Raw genomic sequence first — 14,111 nt, forward strand, 5'->3', positions numbered from 1 at the left:
CTCAAGGGAAGAGAGCTAGCAAAGATTATGCTACAAAACCTTTTTTTGGCGAGGCAAATTATAAACAGTAGAACATTTGGTCAGCAACTATATGAGGAGGGAGAAGTAAGTGGAATGCTGTGAGACCTTTTAGCCTTAGGGTGGTCTTACTCCAAACATTTTGTCGACTTACCCCCAATGTTCGCTGGGTGTTTGCTTCTGTTTGTCCTGGGACTCTGTGCATTGTACCACTGCTAACAATACTAAAGTGCTACAGTGCTTGTGCTTACTCCCCTAAGCATGGTTTGATTGGCGTATACCTAGTTGTTATATTTCGTTTACTATTAAGTCCCTTGTTACCAGATACCCAAGGCCTGCAAATTAAATGTTAACAATATGCCAGCAGCACTTATTGTGCCACCCACCTGACTAGCACTCTAAAACGTGTCGCAGGCCTGCCATCTCAGCCTGAATGCAGTGTCACACTACTATGTCGACTTATCATTTAAACCCACTTGGCAAGCATTAAACCCCTCTTTTATCACGTATAGCTCACCCCTAAGGCAGACTATACATAACCCATAGGGCAGGGTGCTGTGTAATTAAAAGGTAAGACATGTGCGTTTAAGTTTTACATGTCCTGGAGGTGAAAAACAACCAAATTAGTTGTTCACTACAGTGAGCCTTACCCCTGCCATAGGATAACACTGGGGATTACTTATTACCTTTAATAAGCTGTAGTTCCTATTTGAGAGGCGGTATATATATGATTTATGGAATTGTACTGATGAACACTCTTTGATGGTAAGGTCAGATTTTTCATTACAATTTTCAAAATGCCCTTAAACCTTTGTGCCTGCAGCTTGTCTTGAGTCACATGACTGGGTGTAGCTGACAGTTAGACTTTATGAATTCCTCCCAGACACTCACTCAATAGAGGGATCAGGTGTGGGGATGGAACTGAGCACAGCCCCGCTTGCACCTCATTAGGATGTTTCCTGTCTTCAGACGAAAGGCCTATCAACCCTGTATTGTCACTGCAGCCAGCTTGGAGTCAGGAAATGTCATGCACTTCAAAACACCTTTCCAGAAGCTTCTCCCACCTTCCAGGAGAAGAGTGCCAAGGTATAAAAATAAGATATTCAGACCCACTCTTCAGTTTGGTACTGGACCTGTGGAAGGACTGTCTTAAGATTGCCTGCTGCTGTGACCTGCTGTACATTCTGCCAGACTGCTGCTGTTCCTTGAAGGACTGCTTTTCTGCCTGGAGCCTTCCTTGAACCCTCAGAGGCCAGCCCTTCTGTTGAGCTCTTCATCTACACCTGCACCCAGGACCACCAGAAGTGGCTCCAAGGGCTAGTTGTCACCATCTTGAACCCGCACCTGGAAGGAAGGAGACTGGGACTAACCTGCTTTTCTATGTGCCCGAGGACCATTGCTGGTCAGATTGACTTTGCAGTTTCTGCCACCACGTTCTTCCCCGCAGTAAATCCATTTCAGTGGTCCTTGACCAAAAGGGGTATCCAACCTTGTGGAACTGTCTTCGGCTACAGCTCTCTGCCTCACCTTACTTGGAGATGTCCAACTTTCATTTTGGCGACTAAGTATGAAGGTAAAAGTTTTTACTGCGGCTTCATTCCGCGGCCATCAGAAGAAGACACTTCTTCCTTGGACAAACCTGTAGCCCTGCTCTGCTAATCTTCTACCTTCTCAGACATTTTTCTTCAGAAATGTTCCTGAGTTTGAAGGTAAGCACCAACTGGACCCAATCCATGTCTTGTATTTGTACCGCGCTCAATTGCAGTTGGCCTTTACTTTCGACTTTGACCCAGTCTCACACGACCAGATATCAGCGGTTGGCGCTGTGATCTTTAAGGTGCTAGAAAGAATTCACAAAAAAAAAAAAAACATAACTGTGGTTCTACTGATTGGAATTTCATCATTTTGGTGTCAAATACGTTATTAAAATGTACTGTATTTGTCAAAATTGGTTTGGTATTTTCTTGTGTTGTTCTCACTTAATCACTGTTTGTGTGCCGCATCAATACTTTATACATTGCCTCTAACTTAGCCTGGCTACTTTTTGTGCCAAGCTACCCAGGTTTAAGCACAGGTTAATTTAGTGGCTTTCTGTGGTTCACACTGCAATGGATTTGTGGCTGTTGCTTGACTAGAGTTCACACCCCAGTGAACCAACCACCCAATTTCTCATGGAGGCTATTGGTCTGGCGGGCTAGAGATTGACAATTAAAAAATGCTATTTATAAAATTCAGGATCCTACCCTTCAAAGGGTATTCTGATGTACAAACCCCTTCAAATAGAGGGAATGTTCAAACACCATTTTGCCAGCATTTATGCTGCAGATTAATATTCCTGTGATGATGATATAACTGGCTTTGCGGCCAGTATTTGCCTGTAAATTTTGACAAGTGAAGTAGCACAAAATCTTTCCCATTCAATATCTTTATTGGAGGTTGACGGGGTGGTTAAAGCTCTCCATAGAGGGAAGCTGTTGGAGAAAATGGGCATCCCTTAGTTGTAACAGATGCTACTTTTGGAAATTCGAACATCTATGTTGAATTTGTTTAATAATATTTTGAAGGGGTGCCCACCTCCTCCTTTTCATAAATGTTTCCTCACTTGTGTCCCCAAGAAAGACAAAAATCCCAAGGATATAAATAGTAGATGATAGGATTTATAGGAAAATGCATGATGTAAGGGTAGCAGAGGTCGATAGGGTATATGATTGGGTATGAATAAAATGGGTTAATTCCAATGCACCAATTGTATTAAAACTCCCATTGCTTAATGGAAGTGATTGAATTTTTTTTTCAGAGTAGAGTAATAATCTGGCCACATTTTTCTTTATTAACTGAGAAACAGCTTTTGGTCTTGTGAGCTGAGAGTACACATTCAAGGTGATGGAGGTTATGGAATTTTGACCACAACACACAAGGTCAATTGTGTCAATTTATGAGGGTTCATCTGCCAGCAAGATTTTGGATCCCTTTAAGATTGCCAGGAGCTCTAGGGAGGGCTGTCCACTTTCTCCATCTCTTTTTTTCCCTTTTAAGGGAACCCCTGGTCTTTTTTTCTGTGACAGAATTCTGGCAGGAGAGCTTCAGTCCCTAGTAGGTCTAAGCTTAAGTTATATCTGGATGACTTGCTGTTATATTTGGCTCCTGAGAAGTAGTGTTTCAAGAGCTGTTCTGTATTTTTAATACGTTTTGTAAGCTAGCTATCTATCGGGTAAATATTTTTAAAACAGAGAATGTGCTTTTTAATACAAATGAATGCACTTTACCCCAAGCTTTGTGGACAGCTGGTCAGCAGAAATCAATTCGGTATTTGGGGATTAAGGTTTCAGAGAACTATAAGGATGTATATGAATTAAATTATTCTTCCCTCCATGTCTCCTGATTGTTAATATTCAGTATATGATGGGTGGGTGAGGAAAGATACAGATTTCAATAATCAGGAAAGCAGTGCTAGTCAAAATGCATATCATGTCTATGGTTATTTTTTTCCACTTCAATTCTCTGTGTATTGTTTACTACGGGCCTTATTACAAGTTTGGCGATCCTGCGACTGCCAAACTCGCGGTGGAAGTCAGACCGCTGCAGTTTTGGCGGCCCAACCACCAAACTACGATTTTGGCAGTTGGACGGCTAAATAACCACTGACCCCACCGGGAACATGGTTCCCGACGGCCTCACGGCGGTCGAGCTTGCAAGCCGCCATGGTAGCATTGAACTCAGCGCTGCCTGGCTGATTACAACCCCTTTTTCTTCCAGCGTTTTCATGGAAGGGAGCTCGCCATGAAAAGACTGGCAGAAAGGAAGTGCTCGTGCCTAAGGGGGGCCCCTGCACTGCCCACAACCATGTCGTGGGCAGTGCAGGGGCCCCCTGGCCCAGCACCCTTGGAATGTGCTCTATCTGCTTTGCAGACAGTGTGCATTCCGAGGGTGCTGGGGTGTTCGGGAGCCGAGGCCAGTATCCTAACACTGTTCCCGCTGGTCAGCCCAGCGAGAATGCTTATTACAATGTTCCAGCCGGTCAGCCCGGCAGGAACATTGTAATGTGTTTCGGAGAGAACATCACTGCTATGGTGTCCTCCCCATGAGTCTGGCGGTCCTGTGGTGGGACCACCAAACTTGTAATGAGGCCCTAGATTTTTTCAGAGGCTCAATGCCCTGATCAGCAATGTATATGGAATAAGAGCAACCGAAGGATTAATATTAAGAAACTGTATTTGTCACTTGATGTAGGAGGTTTATCTCTTCCTAAGAGTAGACTCTATTAATTATGCTTCTCATTTAATAATTTGTGAGAGGTACATCAAATTTGACAAATGTAGGGCCTATGATAATTCCTACAAAGTTAATTTTCGCCTGGACAATACCCTTCTCCAAGTGAAGAATCCAGAAAAGATAAGATATGCTCCCTTTTGCCCTTCAAATTTAAGCTGGATCGAATTTTCCAATTGTTACAGATTCCTAAAATGCATGCTGAAACTTCTGTTTAGAGTTTTTGCTCTGGTGAACTGGTAAAAGTGTCTCTGCGAAATGATAGAAGTGCAACTCAGGTAAAGTTGGTGACTGTCTGAGAAATAAAGCATTGATCCCTTGGGAGGCGCTGCAGCCTAGTCATCCTGTAGGTTGGTCTCGAAATAAATTGGCATATATACAAATGTCCTCTAGATTGCAGGAATACCAACCACTTCAAATCGAACCAACCAGGGAATTAGTTCAAGGGTTATTTACATTTTCTTTGGAGCCAAGAAAACTGAGATATTGAGTAGGCTCGCTGCACTCTGTAGGGAGTGATTTTTAGGATTTGTTCCATACTATTAAGAGTAAAAGGGTGAAAGAAAACAAGGGAAATCTACATAGGGAGCAGTGGTTAGAGGACTCGAATCTCAGTTCCAAAGCATTGCGAGGTCCTAATTTTTGGAAGATCCAACTCTATGCTCAATGGATTATGTGCTATACCCCTTCACTGTTACACTGTTGGAATTTAAATATCTCAGAGCAGTGCCCCAGGTACACAGAATCCGGTAGCTAGATTCATATTATCTGGGAAGTGATAATGTTAAAGCATTTTAGAAAGGGGTTCGGAGGTGAGTATGGGTTTCCCTTGGGATTGAGTATATGGTATATGTGAACACAATTTTTCTTGTAGTAAGTAGGAATTAAACTGGCACACAGTTGGTGGTTAGTTACAATGCTATTTGCACGGTCTAATATAATTGCTTTTTGGAAATCTCATTAACCTCCTAAACTGCTATCCTGGGTTGACAAAGTAAAGATTGTATATGCTAAAAAGCTCTTGTATGCGAAAAGGATAGGGAAAAAAATAAGGTTTAGTAAGGTTTGGAGGTATGTTGAGGTGTTTATCAATAAATGAAATATAGTTTTATTGACTTTATTAAGTCAAGATATTCCAGAAGCTAGTATTGTATGTTTATTCACAGCTAAAGCAAGAGCGGAGTGAAGGGAGAAGAGTTTGTTATACATATTCAGAAAAATTGGCTTCTTTAACTGTTGTATTGCACTTTATTCTGTTTAACAAATTATAGTGACACTTTAGAATACACTTCCACGAACTTGCCCCTCCAAAGAACTTTTTATCACTGCAAGTTTTATTAGTGGCTGTAAATCTAGTATTAGTTATTATTTGATGAATTTTATTTTATGCCATGTTTCTCTTACATATTATGAAGCTTATTTAAATTTTTAGGCGAGACATGGTTTTCTTATGAGGCGTAAATTATGCTTTGCACTAAAATGTATTTTCTTATGCCACTTAATTTATGACTTGAACTTTATGATATAAGAAGAACACTGCTAGCACTTTATTCCGGCCTTGAATTAAATGAGCTCCGATGGTGAAGTATTTTGATGAATTGATCTTTCTGCTGCATGAAATCGGAATAAATAACAATTATATATACAAAAAGTAAGACTAGAGCTTGAGATCTCAGACAACGGCTACCACTTAGACCCAAAGAATGAAACAAAGTCTGAATTTGAGTTGCTTTAGTGATAATCATTCTTAGTGAAGTCCTTGTCAAGATATAACATAGAAACAGAGCTCTTCCCTAGCCAGCTTTAGTAAAAGTACGGCATGCGAGCCCCAACTCCTCCTCCTACAGTGACAACTGGCGTCTCAGCCCAGACCCTTGTTAATCTGATATGTGCAGAATGATGTAAGAGCAAAACTGAGGAAAATAAGGGAGTGGAATAGCAAAGGTGTTGGGGATCAAAATCATAGCACGCTGATTGTACTGCACAGCCAGGCACGTTGTCATATGTAGCATGCAGGCATATTGACCACTTTACATCTCTCTTGGCTGCCATATTGCTTAAATCAGCAATTGAATCCAAAGCTGGTGATCTCATCATTATGAAGAAGCATGCTGGTAAGGGCCTCAGCATTACGATGAAGTGCAAGAAGAGAGCTTTTTACACACTCACTTCTCGGCGACCATGTTGTGTGAATAAGTAGTATTGTTAATTAAAAGTGAAGAAACGTTTTTGTGTTAAGCATCTTCTGGTTTCAGAACTTTTCTTTTGGTTACATCACAGATAGAATAACTGGAAAATGTGTGGGTCCTCCTGATTGGGCATTATAAGTGGTGTTCCATGGTTTCTGCATTGCCTACCCTTGTAATTACCCTTGCTTCTGCATCTGATTACCAAATATTTGATAATGTCCCAACAATGACACTGATTTGCACATCTTTGATGATATCAGTGACACTCAATATTTGGAGCTGGTGGACTCTCTGAAAGATCTTGGACAAAAGTAACTGGCATTAATACCATTAAATCAAAATTCGTCCAGTTTTCTTAAAGAAAATCCATTAGTAATGGGAACTTACCTGTTCCCTTGCTGTCCTTCTTTTGGAACCAACAACATTGGTCCAGAATATGTTTTTCTACTGGGGCAAGGTCTAACCCTAAGAACACAAATTAGTCCTATTACAATAATCTGCCTTGTCTCATGTGCACAGGCTTTGCCCCATACATAATTATGAGCTATATAATTCTGCATACTCAGTTTCGCCTACAGCCTATACTTCCACCCATACAAAGCTATTTTCATAATTTTCTGGTATATGCCTATCAAGGAGGGACAACTGAATAACCACTGTATTACAATTTAAATCCAACTTGCCATCCAAAACCTGAACTTCATTTAGACTGGGTAAACTTAGGCCCATATATATACTTTTTTGGCGCCGCATTTGCATAATTTTTTTACGCAAAAGCAGCGCAAACTTACAAAATACAATTGTATTTTGTAAGTTTGCGCCTATTTTGTGTCAAAAAACGACACAAATATGGTGCTAAAAAAGAATAAATATGGGCCTTTATGTGTCCTGACTGCAGTTTTGATGCAGACATATTCAGAGCCACATGTAATGATAACTTGCTGTTTTGAAACTTCCTCTTCCCCGAGCAACAGACCCTACTTTCTGCATTTTGTTCCAATCTCGTGTCTACTTGTGTTACTGCCCTAAGAAGGATCCCTCCAATCATCTTAATATAATGCTAGCACCTCAAGATAAAAAGGCTCAGGTGATACTACGAATCAACCTCCAGCTTTGACTTGTTTAACAAGCAAGCATTTTTTTCCATTCAACCAAATACTAGTATTTTTTGTCCACATTGATGAACACCCATCTGGACCTCTGATTTAAAGAGAGGGCACGAAATTCTAGTTCATAACTTTGACGTCTCTTCAGAGATGGCATTTGAGATGTTATTTTACACTGTGGAACAGCTATCTTGAGAGAACACCTCTAGAGAAATAAAATCAATGGACTCTTGTAAACATTTAAAGGGATACAGTGTAATAGGGAAATAGACATAGGGCAGATGAACAAAGCCTTTTAAGCATCACCAGTGCTCTGATTTGGAATTCGCAAACATTAAATTGCTTAAATTGCTAATCCCATTTTAGGAGTCTGAAACGTTTTTCCCACTCCTAAAGTGAGATTCCAAACAGAGGCTGATTCGGTATCTGGAAGGGGTTTGCTCCATGCTTCCCTTCCAAATGCAAAAGCAGTATCTAGTGTATCAATGTTTTTCAACTGAAATCCAGTGGCAAAACTTGAATTTTCACGGACACCTCAAAAGAAGTGATAACTCGTTTTTAAAAGAGAAAGCAAAGCATCCCTTCTGCTTTGTTAATGTAAAATAAAAGGTTAGACCACTGCCTGATCTTATTATTCTTTTTTTTAAAGTTTAAAGAAACTTTTCTTTTTAAATGCACTCCCTTTTCTTTTAAAAAAAATGGACTACATTTAAAAAAGGTTTGGTTTATTAAATAGTAATCACAGACATGGTGGCCTGCTGACCCCAGAAGTACCTCCAATCATATTGAGATATATTTTGTGACTTGCCTTCCTAAAATGCATGCGGTACGATTTAGAACCTTAAGAATCAACTAATTAGTACATAGGTTGTTTCTTGAAATTCTTTACTGGATGTAAACAATACTGGTTGCAAAGTGTGAACACTGGAGTGCATACTTTAGTGACCCACACACAGGAGGAGTGGTTGTGCCTCTCTTACTTTTGTATGATTATAGTTATCTTAAATAAACCTGCATTAAGTCTACTTACCGGCGACTGTTTGTCGCCCTCTTTACAACGCATTTCCTTTTCAAGAGGAAATATGTATAAGCACTAGCCCCAAATCACAACACAAGGAAACAGGAGCTTTTATTAGCCATCACTACTTTTGGCACCTTATGGTCCAGGACTTCCCCGAAGAGCAGGCAAGTTTTGCTGATTTGTGGAAAGTCACTTAGAAGTCACTTGTATTTCAAATGCTGTAATTACACTCTGTCATCAGGTGATGCTTTCTGGGAAGGCTGGCAGAGATGATCAATGATGTTCATACACATTATGTGCCGGGGACGAGGTCCAAGCTGTACAGGCCCTTTGCTAGGTCCTTCACCCACAGTTCACAAGATCTTTCCTTTTTCAACACCTCAGGGAAACTTCACTAACACCCTAAAGTCTCGTTCCCCATCTGTTTCTTCACAGGTCCTCATAGGCTTTCTAGCTAACGCCTCATGGATCCTTGCCCCATGAGCCATCTCCAGCAACTTACAGGCTTCTTCACTTGCAGCCCACATGATCCATCAATGACAAGTCACAATTTCCTTCTGAGGCACCTTCCAAGATCCTTCCATGTCACCTAATCAGCTCCTTCCCTACAGTTCACAGGCCTAGTCAGCTGCATGTTATAGGTACCTTCTAATGCACCACTGAGCGTCCCTTTCCAGGCCACAGGCTCCCTCAGTGGCACCTCACAGGTTCCTTGTACAACAGCTGCTCATAGGCTTATCAAGTGTGTATTATCCAAAGTTTGACTTGTATTCCACTGTAGAAATAGTGTAAATGCAAAGACAAAAAGAAGGAAAAAGGGCACTGATCCCTATAAAGTTACAAAACAATGAGTCAATAATGCTCCAGATGAAACATCAAAAAACAAGGATAACGAGGGCTGTGCTGCTAATAATGAGCAATGTTGTGTGCCTATTGTATGTGATCTGTTGCTTTTACAGTTGGCGGGGGGAGTGTGCTTCTTTGAGAGTTGAGGGAGGGTGTTAAGAGTGGAGAGAGAACCACTATTTAAATTATTAATTGGTGGCTAATAGGTCAATATGGTTCTGTCACTGCTATATGAAAATACAATAACAATTAGTTATAAAAAAGGGTAACAAGTAAGGGACAGCTACAAATGAATTTGGGGTACATATCACAGTAGATTCCACAAGAAAAGGGCTTGAAATGTCAAAAATAATCCATGTGCTCCAAAACATAACCCCCATAAGTGTATCATAGCTGCCTGTGGTCTAAACATTTTCTACTCCATGGAGAACACTCAGGTAAATAATAATAATGGTGATAGTGATGTAGTAAAGGAAAAGCAAAGGAGTAATACAAAATATAAATTTGGTTAGAAAACCATGGACTTCTTTTTTAAGTTAGAGGGAAGTATAAACTGAAGAGTTTATTGTAAACCAATCCTACCCCTGAATAATCTTACCTGTAGAGAAAATCAAAGGATTACATCTATAGGAACATCAACAATAGTCTCAGGTTTTACTGCTGACTTAGATAGCCTAGATATTAGGAAGTCTTCTTATGGAACTCTTAAGAATATGACTGTAGACTCAATCAAGAGCTAGAAGAGCTAGAATATTACACTAGGAAAGGAATGGCTGTATTTCAAAGTTCATGAATAAAACAATAGCTTATTTGTCTTAATTGAATATAACTGTACCAATTAGTATTTCGGTAAATGGTAATCATAAATATGATATGGATATTATGACAGTTAAAGAGCATGTAGACATAAAACAGCTGGGATTCGTTGCAACATTAGAAGAAAAGGAGTGTGGCAACTGCCTAATTGAATACGTCAAGAGACAGTAAGGGACACAATAGATGGAGAGAGGTTTATGCAATTACTAGGAACTAGAGAAAAAGACCCCAAGGATGGTCAAAATGATGACTGGTCGAGGATAGTGACCAGATGAAAAAAGGTGACATAGATTCGTACTCTTAGTAACAGATTTCTGAATGTTGCTAACTGGAATGTGGCAGGGATTGTGAAACAAATGGCTAAAATATGAACATGGGAAACATGAAATACCTAGTTAGTGTATTACAAGATACTTAGCACAAGTCTGGGATTGACTTTTTCAACTATATGGTAATTAGCTAGAAGGCAGAGAAAATGCCTCATGGTAGAGGTTTATTTGTTTTATATAAATATAACACTTCATCTAGATGTGGTTCAGGTACGTCATAAGGGCTTGGATTTTGTTTTTGGAATTTTTGTATGTTTTCTAAAAGGTAACAGCAAGTGCTCTACACAAATGTTACTGATTAGTACTTATATCCCACTGAGTAGAGAAAATGATAAGTCTTTATCCATCCTCCCGGATAAGTTTATTGGATGATGAAGAACAAAGTTGCAGTAATGCAAAAATACATCAGATCTCAGCTCAGAATGGGTTGAAGATGATGAGATCGATGAAAGCCTAAATATATCAGCTCAGAGCTTCCAGGCAACCAAGAAAGGTAAAAGAGTAAAAACATTGTGGGATATTGTAAAAGCAATACATTAAGATAGGTAACAAAGGCTCTGTGTCGCACATCCCTACAAATGTCAGAAATATATTATAGCTGTGCTCAAACGCTATTTACATACTTGTTGCCATTGTGTGAATGTGCCAGAACAATAGAATGGGCTCTGATTAATGCAAGATAAATTTGTATTGTGGAGCACTAAATAATGTCAAGTGAAGCAATAATGCCAATAGCTTTCTACTTTCAGCATAGCCATCGAGAGCCAATACAAATATGTTCTAAGTCCGTAGGAGAATGAGTTAAAAAAACTCATGTATAATATCAAGTACTGGGCATGATATTTTACTTCAAAAAGATGGTACATCAAAGTCCTCAGCCCATATTTTAGAGGAAACTAATTGTCCCAAAACCTTATAACATTATGGTGGTCATTCTAACCCTGGCGGTAAAAACCGCCAGGGCGAATGACCGCGGTAGCACCGCCAACAGGCTGGCGGTGCACCGCTGGGCATTCTGACCGCGGCGGTTCAGCCGTGGCCAGAAACGGAAAGTCGGCGGTGTACCGCCGACTTCCCGCTTCCCTTGAGAATCCTCCATGGCGGCGGAGCGCGCTCCGCCGCCATGGGGATTCTGACACCCCCTACCGCCATCCTGTTCCTGGCGGGTCTCCCGCCAGGAACAGGATGGCGGTAGGGGGTGCCGTGGGGCCCCTGGGGGCCCCAAAAAGAATTTCAGTGTCTGCCTAGCAGACACTGAAATTCGCGACGGGTGCTAATGCACCCGTCGCACTCCATCAACTCCGCCGGCTCCATTCGGAGCCGGCTTCATCGTTGCTGGGTCTTTCCTGCTGTGCTGGCGGGCGGCCTTTTGGCGGTCACCCGCCAGCACAGCGGGAAAGCCAGAATGGCCGCTGCGGTCTTGTGACCGCGGTGCGGTCATTTGGCGGTAACCGCCGCGGTTAGAATCACCGCCTATATCTTTCCTTTGTAAGCATGTTGTACTATGTTCTTTGCAATTAAAATCGTCAGACACGTATTTCATCCCCTTCCCAGGACTTCCTCAAGGCTTATAAAAGTATAGGTCATAGAAGGCTTTCAACAATCTAAAATGAGCTGACATCCGAAAAAAAAACTGTATGGTCTTTGCCCATAAAAGGCAAGTAAGCTGGGCTAGATCATTTTCATTCTACAGTCCCCAGTTTAGACTGGTGCCACGTAGTCATTAAAGGTTTATTTAAGTTAGTTCAGGTTCTAGTACAAGTCTTGTTCTTTCTCAGAGCTAACACCTCCCATTGGACACGCACACATGTGATCCATTTTAGGACATATCATAATATGAAGACAGACGTGATATATTTGCACTTCAACCTTGAATTGGCTATGGATGACTATACTGGAAGTAGGAAACTATTAGTATTATTGTTTGATTTGACATTGATTTTGATTTGACATTACTTGGTGTTATGCTATACAAATTTAGCTTGGTTATTGTAAAAGCATTTAACCGAGGTGCAATTAATAGATCTAGGGGTGATCAACTTGCTTTGATAACATTTGACAACGGAGAACCACCTTCCTACTCCAGTATGTAATCTTAACATCTCATTATTTCTCATTATTTCTTATGTGTACAATGAGAGTGAACTTCGTGGCAGTGACCATCGTCCACTTCGGGTGAAGCCACAAAATTAAGATCGTCGCCTGGATGGCGATCACTTGTGGATGATAAAGGCTAAATCACGGTATTTAGGACACAATTTTAGAAACAATTAGGCCATATACGTAGAAAGGAAAGGAACATCAATTGACGATAGTAATCTTGGCACTCAAAAGGAAAAATGCCAAACATTTTGAGACTGTGTTGGAACAATCATAGGTACAAAAAATAGTGAATGATCACAGTTCCTAAAACAGAAAAAGTACAGATATAATATATCAATGAGCTATGCAACTTTAAGAACAATATATTAGAAACAGACTGAAAGAATGAGACAGAAATTGAAGCAGATCCAAAGATTCTTAGTAACGACAGGTGGTAGAAAATTTAGATGATTCTATGTTTTCTTCAAATAAGTGTAGATTATAAAATCAATAAAAGACCTCACGGCTGGGATGGAATACTGGCCTTAATTATAAAGCAGAACTCTGCACAATAGACCAAGCTGTTGGAAGGCAGAAATATGGGGGTAGAGACATTTTATGGTGCCCCTAGTGTAATGGATTAAGCAGTGATAGTTTTTTTTTTCGGCCATTTAGCTGTCATTTACAGTTCTTGTTTCATGTACTGCAGTGCCTGTTTTTGAAAAAATATTCTGATCTCTAGAAGAGTAATGTGGTTCCTTTCCCCTCTTAGTTGTGCGGACAACCTGGATGGCAGAATGAAGATGCATATCAGCAGCGTCTTTGGCATCTTGCGATCACGTACAGGTAACATTTTTTATCCTTCCCAATGTACTGATGCTGCTAAGTTCTCTCCCTGTCTCATGCTTTGGACTCCCAGTTGCTGTCACTCGACCTCTGTCACCGACTTTCTCTAGCACCACCTTTTTCAACTCCCTTTTATTAAAGTAGTACGAGCTTTTATAATAATTTTTATATGGTGCTTCATACCACATTTGAACCCTTTCTCAGCTCTGTACATAACAGGTGTTCCTTAATTTTATCACCTCATAAGGATGGAAGTCTGAGTCCGCTTTGCTGGGATTTAAATTTAAACTTGTGGCCATCAGATGACATCACGTGCAAATCACTGTGCCATATACTGCTGTTACTTGTAGACCACGTGACTTCCACTGTCGTCTTTTTTTAGTATGATTTAATTTTTTTCCATTTTGGCCACTGTTCAATATTGTCTGAGATTTTGTCCATTCTGGACACTTTTCAATATTGTCTGAGATAGGCATTGGCACGTGCCTCAAACCAGAAAAAAAGCAATTCATATGTACAGACGAGCCTATGGGACCTGCTGTCATGTTTGAGCATGCAGAGTATGAAGTCCTAAGTCAGATAAGATTAT

At 40.5% G+C, this 14,111-nt stretch overlaps 1 protein-coding gene across 3 annotated transcripts in view; it reads left to right on the forward strand.

The window, feature by feature from the left end:
- Positions 1-14,111, forward strand: part of LOC138304239 (selection and upkeep of intraepithelial T-cells protein 2-like) — a 185,762-nt gene that overhangs the window by 133,760 nt on the left and 37,891 nt on the right. For all 3 annotated transcript variants that reach the window (XM_069244131.1, XM_069244133.1, XM_069244132.1), the window contains one exon: positions 13,449-13,522. In XM_069244131.1, the coding sequence (XP_069100232.1) occupies positions 13,449-13,522 (74 nt within the window). The remainder of the gene's footprint in view (positions 1-13,448; positions 13,523-14,111) is intronic.

This window comes from Pleurodeles waltl, chromosome 7 (assembly GCF_031143425.1).
Source record: "Pleurodeles waltl isolate 20211129_DDA chromosome 7, aPleWal1.hap1.20221129, whole genome shotgun sequence".
Taxonomy (NCBI): Eukaryota; Metazoa; Chordata; class Amphibia; order Caudata; family Salamandridae; genus Pleurodeles; species Pleurodeles waltl.